At 43.5% G+C, this 15,384-nt stretch overlaps 1 protein-coding gene across 1 annotated transcript in view; it reads left to right on the top strand.

Annotated features, from left to right (window-relative positions):
* Window positions 1-841: 841 nt before the first annotated feature.
* CYYR1 (cysteine and tyrosine rich 1) overlaps window positions 842-15,384 on the top strand; it is a 61,714-nt gene continuing 47,171 nt past the window's right edge. The window contains exons 1-2 of the mRNA XM_009283061.2: window positions 842-932; window positions 1,378-1,483. Coding sequence (XP_009281336.1) covers window positions 842-932; window positions 1,378-1,483 — 197 coding nt within the window. The remainder of the gene's footprint in view (window positions 933-1,377; window positions 1,484-15,384) is intronic.

The raw sequence follows: 15,384 nt of genomic DNA, 5'->3' as shown, positions 1-15,384 counted from the left end.
GCGTGCTGCGTCGCACAGCCCTCTCCGGCCCTCACTCTCAGCTGGCACTTGTTTTCAAGCGGGGACCAAGCATGAGCAGGTTCAGAGGACTGACCTGCTACAATCTCTAGAGCAAGATTAAGGTGCTGGGTTTTGGGATGGATCAGCAGCATGAGCCATTCACTACGCAGTCAGCATGCCAAGGAGCCTCGGTGCGAGGTGGGAGTTTGCAGCCAGAGGTGGGGCAGGAATGGGAGCATGGCAGCAGCTGAGATGAGGTAGGGTTACCTGGATCCCGGCACACCGAAAGCTGGGCCGGCATGGATGAAAAGCAGTAACAGGAATGGGAGTAAAACTTACGGGGAGAGCGGGAACCCCTTAGCGTGATCTGCTGCCTGAGGAACAAGAGCCACAGCGTATCCGGAATGCAGAAGCATACTTTATCATCTTTGCTTTCAGGTCTCCACTGTGGCAGCGTGCGTTTGCATGACTGAAGAGGTCATCAAGGGTGACAGTGTGCAGGGCAGGGAGTCTGGATTCATCCAGGCTGCAGCTGAGGTCTTTGCAGTGGGGGAGAGACTGGGATGAGATTCGGAAGAGTGGGACTCGTGAGGACACTTTTACAGTGCAGTAGCAGTACCCAGAGACAAGAGGTCGATAGCTTTAAAATAGCTTGTCACGGCAATAGAAGGATGCGTGTTCTTCCATGTTTCTTAATTGCAAAGAGCTCTCTTACTGTTGTTTCACAATTTGCATTGTTCCTCAGTCCAGCAGAGCATCGCTGCTGGAAATGTTTGTGGCCCCGGCTCGGCAGGACAGTCTGTGGCGCGGCAATGGGGCAGAGAGGGCACCGCTGGCCCCCATGCGGTGCCGTGCCATGGTGGCCATGGCCCTAGAGCTGGAGCGGAGCAAGGGGTGCCGCTGCCAGCTGGCAGGGGATGAGAGCGCCCCAGGCAGCTCTAATTTACACCCGGGGCTGGGCAGGCACTGGGGGAGGTAGCTAGTTCCCAGACAGCTTCCTTCTCCTCTGCTGCAGCTCAGCGAGACAGGCAGCCCGACCTCAGGTTTCTCTCTGGACTGCTTGCTGGAATGGAAAAAGGTGATCCATGGTGTCTTGGCGTTTCAAAATGCTCTTTTTTATTTTAAATGGTTATATATGAGAAGGAACTGATAAGGCCGACTACAAAATACCCATACACAAAGCACCTAACTCTGAACTTCCTACTGAAATGCAGAATGAGTGGGAATGGGCTGCCATTTGGATTACAAGGTCAGGTTGCGCCTCGAGTGAAGTCCTGTGATTGTATAAAACTGTTAGATTGCATTTTCTTTAAAGCTGTGCTGTACAGCAGTTTGTTGTTGCTACCATTTGACCGCATGAATGTTATTTTTATTCAGCAGAAGATTGTCTGGCTCAGTGTGATAATGACTGCAAAGCTTACTGCTGTGATGGGACTACTCCCTACTGCTGTTCATATTATGCCTACATTGGGAATGTCCTTTCGTAAGTATATTTGTGCTTTAGAAAAAAACTGATGTGCTGTTCTCATGGACTTGATGTAAAATTGGGTTGCGGGAAACTGTGTTTCGTCAATAAACAGCAGCAGGGTCTGGGGTTTTTTGGTTTTGTTTTGGTTTGTTTTTTCCTTGCTGGTAACAAACATCGGTATTCTTCTAAAGTCTCATGTTGCACACATTTTTGAAGCATACCAGAAAGCTTGCTAAAATTTAGGGTTATGTCCTTCGCTTGTGTACAATAATATAATTGGTGGAAGTAAGCTTTAGAGGTGGTGAGAACTTTGTTTCAAGCTCTTCAAATGAAAAGGGCTGTGAATAGAAATCTTGTGGGTTTTGTTGAGATGCTTTGTTACAATACCTGAGTTAAACCACTATTCAAACAACTTGGATTTGAGATTCTTTTTGCTTTGAGTACTTTTTTTTTTTTTCTTTTCTTTTTTTTGACTTGTTTGCTTTTGTAAAATGGTGTTTTGGCTTTTGGTGGAATTTACTGAATAGATTCTAGGTGAGGGTAATCTGACCCTTTAACACTGCGGTTTGAACAGCATGTTTCACAGTGCTTAAAAAATACACAGTGGGTGAAATAGGTTGGTTACGAGTATTTCCTATCTAGAGAAAAATGTAGGAGTAAACTGTTGATTAAAAACATAGGCTCCAGTGTAGCCATTAGCTCTGCATCGGTGAGGAAGAAGAGAAGCTTGCGTGCTAGTGGACCTGACTCTAGGTTCTGGGCTTAATTTAAGTGACAGCCTGTAAGTATTACATTCATGTGCGAGGACAAACCTAAACAAAACATAAAATGTTGTTCTTCAAGATAGGGCATCTTACCTTCTGTTTTGTCAACCCCACCAGTAATTTCTTAACCTTTAGCATGCAGTCTGTGACGTATTTTTGGTTTATATTTGTGACTAAAATCAGAAAAGGAAAAAGAGGTACGTCATAGGGACTGCTCGGTGCTTGAGGAGGAGTGTGTGGGAAGGTGGTAGTTGCTTTTTCTAAAAAGACTCCTCTGTTGCAGCTTTTGTTTGAGCCATGGTACCTGGGGAGCATGCCAGTGTTCCCTTCAGCATATTTTATAGCACTTTGAAGGAGTAGGCAGAGTGATAGTGTTTTAATATAGAATTGATCCACAGTTTTTAAAGCAGATCAGACACTTCCTGGGCTAAAGTAAGTAAAATGATGATAAAGCACCAGAATCCTTCATTCCTCTGGAAATAAAAAAGCATGCACTTAAGATTGATTACTGTTGGAGAATGACAAGGGAGTTTTTTTCCTGCTCACCTAGGGAATGTCTGCTTTGATATTTTTTTTCTTTTCTCATTCCAAAATTGCTTTCCCATTTACATGCGTAGAAGGAGGTGCTGTTTTTGAATACCTTATTCTAGTTCACATGTGGTTAGGAATGATGGACACAATAGCATAGGATATCACATTATAAAAAGGAGGCTTCCCATAGAGCAACAAAGCAAGTGGATTTCATGTCCCACTTCCACGTGAACGTCACTGGCATTTGTCTAGCCTAATGTCAGAGCTCTGCTTTGGAAAGGATTGACCAGGGGATTCTTCAGTGACTGCTGAAATGAAAACCATGCCTTCAGCTCCAGGTTGACACCTAGTCTTTTGTATGTTTATTTAACAAATGTAAACAGCTATTGAATTAGAGCTGAGCGCGAGTGGCTCTGACACGTTGGAAAGGTTTGTGTGTATCTGGATAGTTTTGAATACTGGAGGGGCTCTTACAAGTTGCTGTTTGCCACAACATGTCTCAAAGGAGACATTTGATTCTTCTCATTTTTTATGGTTAAGTACTCCAATTCATAGACTTGAAGACCAGTCAGGAGTCATTATACTCCTCTGACCTGACATTTTGCATGATTGAGCCATAGATTTTTTTTTTCCCCTAGAAGCTGTTTTGGGCATGTCTTCTTTAAACATGTGTAATCTCATTTTGAAAACTTCGGGCATTAATGAGTTGACCATCTGTCCTGGTAAACTGTCCTATAGTTCATTTACTAACACTGCTGGGAAATTTTGCTGGGAAATGAAGGTTGAAATTCCTACTGTCAGCTCTTAACTTATCTGCGAGTTTGAAATGTGGCCCTAAATAGTCATCATGACAGCTCTCAACCTTCTCACTGAGCTGGGTGAACTCTGTCAGCCTCACATGTAAGATTTGCTTTGTTTTGCTTTGCCCTGCCCAGGGGTCAATTCTTTGGCCTTCCTTTGAGCTCCCTCTAGTATTTCCACTTCCTTCTTGAAGTGTGGCTAGCAGGGCTGAGCACAGGGTTTTGGCAGAAGCCTTGATAGGATTATTTTTTCCTGTATCTTTCTTTGAGTACCCATTTTGAAGCAGCTATCTGTGATGATTACAGAAGACATAAATGAACTCTAGCAATTTGTTCCAGCTCTAAGTCCTTAAGTCACGGTCTTCAAAGCATGTCTACTGCTTTAAGCCTGCAAACTGGTCTTTGCTAGGTTTACTACCTTGCATTTAGTTGCATTGCAAAAGATGCTATTGTGACTTTAACTATGCTCCATAAGAATAACCTTCCCTTTTCATTATTTGGCACTATATTGGTCTTTTTTGAATGTGCAAGCTTTAACTGCAGAAGTTTCGTGTTGCCTCACTCCCAAATGACAGACTGATGAAATTGTATTAGAAGAAGACACCATCTCTGGAATTTGGAAATGGCCACTAGTGACCTAATCTGCTTATGTCTTTCTGTTAACAACTGTGTATTGAAATCTTTTAAAGAACCATTTGTAATCCAACAAACTATATGTCCTGATAATTTCACGTAATGCTGTTCTTTAAATATCCTTATTTTCCCGTGTCATCATTTTTCATCCTACTGTCTGCACCAAACAACAGACTTGATCTGCGTGGGTGCTTTCAGAAGTGCCTTTTTACTGTCTTAAACACCATTAGTAGTCCTCAGTGTTGTATCGGCTCCTCTGCTTCTTTAGAGGTTGCCTATGCTTCTTCATTTGTTTACACTATTTTTTCTGCTCTCTCCATTCTTTATAAATCTGCATGTCTTTCTGAAGTTTCTGCTCTTTATCTTCTCTGGGATGGTTTTTTTTCACAAGCGTAACTCTCTCTTGCAGTTTTGGAAAAGCCTTTTGGCGTGCAGCAGGTTCTTTTTAAACAATTCTCTGTTTTGTTTCACGCCTCTCACTCTTCTCTTTCTAGACCCATATGCCAGCAATTGTGCAAACAGACTATAAACAGCAGGCAATAATGTATATACTGATTTTAAAACAAAGTCAGTGTGACTGGATCATGATCATTGATACTTAAGTTGCTTGTAGCTCTTAGTTGATGATTTAACTCTCTTCACTCATTAAAATGAGATTCAACATGAGATATTCCATGTAGGGTTTTAGAATTTTCTATTTTAAGAAATCGTCATCTTTTTAGGACACCAGGGAATTTTTTTCTTTAGTCAGATGAGGTTTTCAGCAAACATCCTCCAGGCTGTGTGCATCTGTGATTAGCCTGTTTTTCTTTGCACACATGAAGAACAGATGCAGTTATCGGCTCACTCTAGTATTAGGATTTCAGGGCCTGTAAGAGATGTTGCAGTAACTCCATCTTCAGTTGAACTACAGGTATAATCTGTAAGCGTTCGAGGTCTGTGATTGAGTCATCTGTAATCCCATGAGCATCTCTAATGTAAAGTAACACATCCTTCCTCCTCCTCCCCCCCCTTCATGATGCCCTTTCAGAGCAAGTTGTTACAGCAGTAATGTTCCAGCTATATTTCCCTTCCCACTGGTTTTCAATAGCTACAGCCTGTCATTATTTCCTCTGATGCATATGCATTTCCTCCTGTTTATTTGCTCGGCATCTAGCGCTTAATAGTTAGCCCTTCTAAAAATGTTTTTTTCTTGGACAAATTACAGATTTGTGTTTGGACATGCAACGTAACGGAACTCTGTCTGTGGGATGAAGGAAAAGGTGCAGGGATGCTTGAGCGCTCAGATTCTTCCTCCTGCCCACCTTCTCACTCCCCACCAGAAGAAAGCTTGGAGGCACCCTTCCCAGCCTTCAGCACCATCCCAGCCCTTTGAGTCAAGAAACTCAAACTGCCCTCCTCCTCAGAAGCTAGTATCTAAGCTATTGAATCATTTGTGACTGACCTTTTATCAGTTTGCTTGTGCTGCGTCTGCTTCTGCAGCTTGCTGCCGGGCTAGGGACTGCGAGGACTGCAGTGTGTTTTCTCCGTGACAAGTGCTCCAGGTTTGCCCACAACAACAGTATCTCCCTAACTAACCAACCGGCAGCATTTTGCCTTCTGTCACTCAGAGGAATTGGAGACATCTGGTTATTGCCTTCAGCTCCAGCCTCAAACCCCAGAGCTCCTCAGAGGTGGGAGTCGGTACAAAAGGGGTTTCTTCTGCAGAACCCAAATTTGAGCGTGTGTTTCTGACCATGCCCTTTGTATTTGCTTCTGAGAGGCCTCAAATTGTCTGGCCCTTATGCATATTCTGGTGGATTTTCTGTGGGCTAATTTCCAGCTTAGTCTTCTCCGCCACGTTGTGCCTTGTGTTTATTGTGGCCCACAGGTGACTTTTGAGCCGCAGGGAGCTCTCTGGGCAGAGATGTCAGTAGTTAGATGCTGTCAGGGGTGGTTCTGGATGCTGCCTTTGCTCTTTCACAGGACTTCATGGCCAACAGCTGTGAGTTGATGTGAAATAATCCCAGATTCCAGGTAAATAATGGAGCAAAGAGGACACATAGTCCAGCTGTTCTTTCAGATTAATACTGCTGGGCCAGTTGAATATTCAGTGGAAATGACAGGACTTACACCCAGATTTGGCCGACAGTATTTAAGAAAACTCATTGATAAAATATTCAGCCCTGGTGATTGGTCCGTATTTTCCTGGGAAGTCTTTAAGGGGAGTGAACTGGAATATTGGCTTAAGCAGAAGAAGAAAGCTAAGATGCAGTGATGCTACATTACTTTGCAAAGCGTATGAAGTTTCTTGGTAAGTGTCTTCAGAATGACTTACTCTAAGGCAACTTTTATTTAGAAAAACAAAACAAAATAAAACAAAACACATGATTCCAAGGGCTTCAAAAGTATCTGGAGGAAAAAGTAGAGAAAAACTTAAGAGAACTGTGATCTCACTACAGGTAGTGGATGGTGATTTGCAAGAGAGCAGGTAGAAAAATCGTACCAGAGAGAAGGAGGACGCAACAGCCTGTTCAGTGACTGCTGAAATATCAGGTGTTATTTACATGAACTTAATGTATGTTGGAGGGGGTGAGGTTTTTGGGTGGGTTTTTTGTTTTGTTTTAAGTCTAGAGGTTGCACAATGTGGCCAGGAAGGAAGGAAGGCAGACAGAGAGAATGGGAGGAAAAGAAGCAGAGAATACATTTGGCATAAAAATCGTGTGCATGCCTCAGCCTGCAAAACTGAAGAAAAAGCCGTGTGTAGTGTATTTAAGTGTGTCATTTGACGTGGAGTACTTTATATCAGTAGTACTTTTGAGAAAAGCAGCTGACCTCAGAGAATGCCATTTTTGTTCGTGAGAGGAAGACTGTCCCTTAAGCTGATTCACTTGATATGAGAATATGGGATGGAGGGGGGGTATGGAGGAGGAGTGCACCAAAGGACAGAATTAACATTTTAAGAATTAGGAATATAGAGATGCAGCCTCTGGAGTTCATAATGAATAAAAAAAATTCAGGAAGTTTGGCATTCGCTGTAGATTCCAAATAATTAAAATTAGACACTTTCAGGCATCCCACAGTAAATATGTGAAGCAGCATATGGGTTGGGGATGGTTCTGTGTCTGCACGACAGTTGTATGGTACTCTGCTTAAAATAAAATTGTGTTCCTCTTCACCAATGTAATATTCAAAATTTCCCATGATTAAAGCACTTTGGGACAATATGTAAAACTGCAATTTACCTGGCAGTTGCCATTTCATGCCTCTGGCTCTGTGACTTCTGATACGATGCTAGAGGTGCGCCAAAGGCCTGGTTCAATAATTATTTTTTCCATTTGGCTTGAGATGTGGCTTCTGATCAGGAGTCTTCATGAATGAGCACACAGAGCAGAGCCTGAGGATGCTTGTGCTGAGTGCTGGGGGCTGGCTATAAACATGTCATCAGTAAGGGCAAGACTGATAATTAGACTACAACCATTTCCTTTTCATTCTGTCTAAGAGGTAAATAGCAGTTCAGCCTTTTAATCCTTGGTCTTCAACATCTGGAGTACCTGTGGAAGCATGCTATCCGTGCATCAGCCTGGGAAAACCTCCGCAAGAGAGGTATCCAACTCTCTCTGTGCAGGGGGTTGATTAACCACAGCTTAGAGGAAGATGTAGGACCACGTTTTCATTGTAAGATCTGCTAGAGAGAGAACTGGTATTCAAAACGTGACCTTTGTGAAGTGCTTGAACTTCCAGTTGTTTTTTGTTCCATGCCTATTGTCCCAGTTCATATCCTTCAGCGAAGAATGTGCGATCAGATTTATGACCAGAGCAGTATCTGCTCTTGACGATGGCTGCAGAGGAAACCCTTGTCAGCACCAGAATTAAAACACAGGGCGCCTCTTCTTCAGCGCTTTGTGTTTTTATTTCTGACCCTGTGTTGTGACAAGCAGCTCAAAATGGGAAAAAACTGTTTTGCTTGCCATACAGCGGCTCTCAAAAGCTAGCTCCCGCTTTAAGTCTCCCACCTCTGTGTTTTTTGGGTGTCTGACTAACTGTTTTGAAATGTTTGGGACTAATGGGACCGGGTTCTTTTGTTTGTTTGATCGTTTTTGGAAGATTAGGGTTTTTTATTTTAGTAGGTAGCCCTAAGCACTAGAATACTTTTTTTAGTGAAAACTGTAAGTCTTTGTAAACATGCAAGTTCAATTGTTCATAAGAAAAAAGGCTAGCACGGTTTTGTGCTAAAACTTGAGTGGTTGACATCCCTGTGGATCATCTGTTTTTCATCATTTGGAAGATTGTTAGAATTTGGCCTGAAAATGGAAGCATTAAGGTATAAATCACTGAAATGCTCTCTGTGGCTTACAGAAAACACTAAGGGGGAAAAATAAACATTCATAACGAATTCAGTGAAATTAGCTTGCTTATACTGCACTGTTTATTTTGAAAAGATTTTGCAGTGAAAAGAAGAGATAATTTTGTGTTTATCACTTGCACTGGTCTGTTTTGGAAGCCTGTAGGATTTTCCCGTAAGGTTTGGTCATGTAAAAGGTAAATGTTTTCTTAATGCTTAGTAAGACTGACGTAAAGGCTGGCCCTGGGGATTATGTTGGTCACAAGAGGACTGTCCTTTCTTCATAAGAATTTTACCTCCTGTCTGTTATTTTACATCCCGCCCCACACCTTTCCCTTTTTCACGTGGGGGAAAGGCCCACCTCTGAATTCGGTAAGAATCTGTAATTTTGTTCCGTCATCTGTACATCTTTCGAGAGAATTCAGATAGTCTGCTAGGCACCAGTTCAGCAAAGTAGTTAAATGCATTTGTAACTTCAAGGCGGTCAGGAGATGCAATGGATAGAGTCCTCATCCTGTTGAAATCAATAAGCTAATTACTACAGTGGGGATTTCATGCACTTGGCTCTAATGGGACAAGTTGTAAGCTGAAGTACCTTGTTGAATCCGAGTGTTAGAAAAAACCATTTTTTTCTTTCTTTTTTTTTTCTTAATCACCATGGTACCTTCCACATTCACTGCCACTTCATGCTCCCTTGCTCCCAGTTCAAGCGCTGCTTAATAAGGTGTGTCACTCCTGGAGGGTCAGGAGATACGCAGGACAAATCCCACCTCAGCTGACTCATCCACTCCCTGCACATCCAACGCGTACATGCCTCCCCTACCCCCAGCTGGAGAAGTTCTGTTTTATTGGCTAATTCTGCGATTTCACTGAGCTCGCGGGATTCTCAGAGGATTAGTCTGTTGCATTTTGTACTGGTTGCTCTGTAGTAAGTAATATCACACCAACTCAGAGCAGGGTTATTAATGAAGATACTTCTGGGTCAAAAGCTGTGCAAAAGGGCCATTTGGTGCTGCGCACAGTGTAATTGCAGCCAATCCAAATAAAACTTGTAGCACTAATTCAATATTTGAACAATATTGTCCTAGAAAGATAAACTCTCATTCTAATCTTAATGTGCCTCTTTAAGGGACAGAAACTACATTCGGCGTATATAAGTGAGTTATTAAAAATTAAAGGAAATGAACTATTAATTCACTGGGCAGCCCCAAGTTCCTTCGAGATTTATAACCACAACTAGATAGAAATTCCATAGTTAGTATAATCTTTAGAAATTCAATGAGGTTTTCTCAATGAGTTTTCTCTATTTAAAAAAGAAAAAAGTTGTGACATTTACTTTCAGAATCACTTCCACTATCATAAAAACCTTTTTTTTTCCTGTAATGAATTATTTTTATAAAATACAAGATTTCTCCTGGGACTTCCTCCATACGTAAATATTCAGTATGGGACCGAGAGGCATTAATACCACAAACTGGGCAGGCATGTTTCATCATCGTGTCTCCCTCTGTTGGCTCATCCACACAGATAAGAGGTTTTTACTGCTATCATTAAATGGAGTTATTCCTTCTGCTCACAAGGGAGGCTTGGTTTAATACTGAATGTTCCAGCTTCCCTCTCTTTATTGAGGCCCGTGGTACAGTTTGTCACAAGCGCAAGAGGTACTAAGGATATACAGCTATTGTTGAAACATCTGTTCATCAGCCAAGACGCAGTGAACCTTATTTTTAGGTGCCTTGTGGACTTGCTACGCTGCTATTGAAGCATAGAGGGACTGTGCAAACTATCTTTACTCCAGTCCTTCATACACTCCATGGTCAAGGTGATCTAATGAAGGTATAATTAGGGTATTGCTGCCTTGTACCTTTTTCCAGCTGCTGAGCAGCCCATAGGGCACCAGTGTTAGTAAACCGGGAATAGCATAAGCACACACATTTGGGACTGCATTTTATATGTTATCACATTAACTGCAGTTTTAGTCTCTGATACTCTGTACTGCTTATTCCTGTTGTGCCCATGCATTTGATTTTTTCCTTCCAACAACAGGGTAAGAGAGGGCCTGGATGTAAGCAGTGCCCCTTCCTTTCCTTCCCTTCCCTTCCCTCCCCACTGGTGCTCCCTCCTCCTCCCCAGTAAAAGGAACAGAATAGACATCATCATTTGGGACAGGAGGGAAGCAGTTAGCCTTGGAGAGTGGCATGTCCCACCATGGAGGGGGAGGCTCCAGCTTCACCAGCAGATGTCTTGCACTTCAGGGGACAGAGCCCCCCAGGAGCAGTTTGCAACCCTTCGGGTAAGGTAACATAACTGGAAAGAACAGGAAGGTTATCAAGGAGAGGGCAGGGGATTACAACTGCCGCCTATTATCTGTTCTACATGATGTGTGTCTGTATATACATGAGTATATATGTATGTATGTGTGTATATATACACGCACAATTATTATCTTATAATGAATTTTCTTTTGAAATTCTACTTTCCCATTTTCCTACAACACTAAAACCATGTAGAGTACCAGCTGGCATTACGATCCTGTTCTGGTCTACTTTCTACTTTCCCATTTTCCTACAACACTAAAACCATGTAGAGTACCAGCTGGCTCCTGTTCTGGCATTCGGAGTTCAAGGCCCCACGGAGCCTATGAGATCCCCTTGCCAGGAGCACTCCAGGCCGGCCGGCCTCTGCGACTTTGGCTAGGGTGGTGAATGGGGAGGATGGAGGAGTGTCGCAGAGCGCTTGTTCTTGTATCGCGATGCCTCTGCAGTAGACCCCTAAGCATGGAGAAACAGAGAAACAGAAATATTCTGATATCAGACTGAGGAGAATTCAGAAATGGAAGACAAGCGTTGGAGAGACCCAAAATTAATTACTTACGTATAAGTAGCACTTATACTATGATGATGTCTAAATGATACATGACAGCAGCTCTTAATTCTTTTGTTTGGATCAAATCCTTCAAGTCCCTGAGCTTTCAGCCAGCTTCAGATCAGCTCCCCTCATCTGCTGCTTTGGAAATGTAAACCAAGAGGAGAGAAAATAAGCAGCCAGCATAAATTTAACACTTAACTTTTCATTGTTGGGACTAAAGCAACTCTAATAGTATTTTGTACAAGACCTTGTTGAAATACATCTCTTGGAATCTTTGAGGTTTTCCTGGAAGAGTAACAAGAATTTTGTTAATGTGATATTTTGTATAAAGAATACAGCTTTTTTGTAATCATCTTTGCTTACCACTTGTGTAGCATATTATCTTCCAAGGGTTTCAAAACACTTAAGATAGTCAGTTGTTTCAGTCTTAGGCTCACAATATCCTGTCAGGCAAGGCTACAGTGTCTGGGCATCGTTGCCTGTCTGCCGTCCACGTAGCGTGTACTCCTGCTGGTGATGGCTCCTCAGTTCTAAGAGCAGTATAAACTGCCACAAATAAAGATGAATTATTTGGGTTATGGGCAGAATTTTGATTACTTGGAGCCAAAGTTTGATGTCTGAATATAGACATCGAATATGCCATGGATAAGCATATTCATATGAAAACCTCTTGGGATGGAGAATGGCCTTGCGTGTGAGGAGTCCTTGTGTGCCACGTCCAGCACAAAAGCACTCTCAGCTGTGAGTGAGAAGCCTTGGTGTTAATCTAATCTAAGTACTCAGTAACCTTCCCGCAAAACTCTTTTGTCAGAGCATCTCATGTGCAAACGTTGCATTCTTTTAAGACAACAGTTATTTTTGTCTGCCTTTCTGTTTGCTGACATCTCTGCTCTGGGCACAGCTTCTCCCACACCACAGTGTGCTGACCACTTGCTATGCTGCGTGGTCCTCGTCCCCAAAGACCTCGGTGAGGCTGTGTCCGATGATAGCTAATATATTTACATGGCTGAAAGCTAATAATGTTTGTTCAGTCCACGGCAGTAACCCTGTGTTTGGCTTGGAAATAGATGGCCTATTTACATAAACTGAAGTTATGAAAATGGATGACAGGATCGCCAATCTGCTTACCTCGCATTGCTTTCCTCCGGTGGCTCCTTGCGGGGATAATTTGATATTAAATTCCTAGTGGAGAGTGAAAGAATAGAGCTTCAAGGGGATGGGGGATGGATGAAAAGTTATGGCCCTCATTCTCCATTTTCAACAACATTTAAAATTGTCTGAAGTAAAGCACAATACGTCTTTGTTCTTGAGCCTTCATGATTGTTGAACAAAACTTAATGATTGAATTAGCCCAGAAATGTAATAAAATGTCATCTTGACAATAATGCTTTCAGAATTGCTATATGACGGGGTGCTGTAAACATAGCGGCATGTCTGCTGTATGTTTCGAATAATATGCTACATTAAGATAATGTGCTGAGATTAGGAGGGGAGCTATGGTATTTAATGTCTCTATTTGGTCAGCTTATGTTGTCGCTATCTTCTAACATAATTTATTTTGCATTAAAATTCCATATTCTCCTTCAGGAGAGGAAATTTTTCCTGCTTGCTCCTTACGCCCCTCCCCAGTCATCCGTTCTTCTGAAGTAGGTGTGTGAGGAAGTGCGATCAGCTCGTGAAATGGCCTCTATGGTGTGGCTGCTAGCAGGGGATGGATTTGATGACCTAGGAAGGTCCTTTCACATTAGCCACAGAAGTAAGAATTTGTTCTGTTTTGGGCCTGTGCTGATCAAACATTTTCAAGCTCTCGGCAAGCCGGTAGGTATGGGGTCTCTCTCCCGTATTCCTCTGCAGTCACAGGCTGACAGCAGCTACTTACAAGCTGACCTCCAGGCTGGCATCTGTGCAGCAGACGGTGATCAGTATTGTTTATGCAGCGGGGACAGTCACCTCTGTGTGTCAGCTGGCCCGTGCACTGCTAGGGAAACAGCCCTGTTTGACGTCAGTCCAATTTGGCAAGTTACAAAGCAACTTTGGGTTTTTGAGCCATGCATCCTTGTTTAAAGGAGGGAGGGTCTTTTTTTACTTCCTGCAAGGGCACTTTTGTTCTGTGTGTCTCTGACCAAATCCCCAGAAGGATGCCCCAGTAGACATCTGAAGAGCCTTGCGATCCCCTCTGAATGGCTGGGAAGCCATGCCGAGGGATCCCGCTTGGGCAGGTGGGCGATGGGAGGCTGCAGGGAGGCTGTTGTGATTGCCAGCCCAGGGCTTCTCCCTGGGCTCTGTGCCGAGTGTCCACTAGATTGTCAGATATTTTTAGGAGTCCAGAAGAATAATGCCTGTAGTTTATCTCCATGTCACTTGAAATCTGTCAGGTACAGGTACAGTCAGATACCTTTGAGACAGCATCAGTTAAGTTTCTGTATAATTCTGGTTTATTTTCCTTCCAGAGATTTGTTGTCATCGCAGAGCTACCTGCAATCCCAAATTACCCCAGGAACTTGCAACAACTAGGTTATACTCTCAATAAAGGTTGACTCATCTCTTCCGTGAAGAAGTTGCATTACTTGGAAGTCCTTATTGCTTAAAGTTGGGGAGGTTACTCCCTGGGGGATGAGGCTTGCTGGCTCATCCAGAAAATCACTGGGACTCCTTCTGAGGAGCTTCCAGCTACCCAGACTGTGTGGGAGAGAGCAGGGCTGTGTGGAAGATGGAAAGCTGCTGCTTGGTACTTTCTTGCTATGCCTGGTTGCATACCGGGCTTTAAAGGAGAAATGCTCACGGCATTTGTGCTCCATAGTTGAAGGGAAAGGGCAGGTTGTACCTCGGTACTGTGAGCTCTTCCCCCAAGTGTGCTCACTTGGTGGGGGCCTGACCCTGCTGCCCATCTCTGGTGGACACCTGTGTTTTGTCCTCCCTGACCTGCCCATGGTGCCGTGTTCTGGGAGGGCACAGTTTTGGGTGCATTGGTCCAGCCTGGTGCTCAACCTTCGCTTGGCAGGTCGGGGGCAGCTGGAGGGGCCCCCCAGGAGAGGCTGGGACCTTGCAGGGAGGATGCGGAGGCCTTGCGGGTGGTGAAGGACGTGCTCTTGCTGCATGGGTGCCCTCTTGCACCTTCCCGGTAGGGTCCCAAGGCCACCCCATGGGGATACAGCCCTCGCGTTGAGGGAAAATGCAGTACCTCTTTTAGCTAATATAAAAGCAATTACTGCTCTGTGAGGCTGGTAACTGGAAAGCAAGTTACCAGTTAGCAGCCGTTGTTTAAATCTGAAGGAGCTACGACTCAAGTCAGGGTTTGCACTTTGGCTTCGTTATGTTCGTAATAGTTCAATGTATGTTGCAGTTGCTGATAGGGCTTTGTAATGAGATGCCGTTGTTTTTCCAGGCTGAATACTTGCTGTGCTCACAGAAAACACTGGATGTGTGAATACATGAAACAAGTCAGCTGATTTATTACTGTTATCTGTCACTTGCGTTGAATGGTTTTAATAACTGCCAGAACTAATGGCTCCTTCATAACCGCCAGTAGCACCGCTACAGCTGTTGCTATATTTTTATCACTTTTTTTTTCCAACTTGTGTCAGGAGATACAAACTGTCAATTAACTGGGCAAAATCCTCAAGTCACTTGATTTATACTGACATGCAGTGGCTGAAAATATGGTCCAGCATGAGAAGAGCGATGAGATTTTCCTCCAAAACTGGCAAACAACATTTTTTGGGCTGTCTCTGGCCCATCCAGAAGAGCATTGCAGCAGCTCCACCACCATAAGGATTCCTTGTGCTCCACTGGCCACATTCAGGTGTGAGAAGTACCTTTTTCCTTGGTATTGTCAACAAAATCCTCATATTGGCTTTGCAAGAGCAACACAAACCTTTCTGTCCAGGTGCCTGTGCCATAAAACGGGGATTGGAGGTTTCTCCCCCCGTGAATTGAACTCTTCAGCTTTGGGTTTTGTGCTCTGACCTGCTTAAGAAGTTGCTTGAGGCTGAACTT

This window comes from Aptenodytes forsteri, unplaced genomic scaffold (assembly GCF_000699145.1).
Source record: "Aptenodytes forsteri isolate BGI_AS27 unplaced genomic scaffold, ASM69914v1 Scaffold2, whole genome shotgun sequence".
Classification (NCBI taxonomy): domain Eukaryota; kingdom Metazoa; phylum Chordata; class Aves; order Sphenisciformes; family Spheniscidae; genus Aptenodytes; species Aptenodytes forsteri.
The sequence above is the reverse complement of the archived record's forward strand: the minus strand, read 5'-3'. Positions and strand labels throughout refer to the sequence as shown.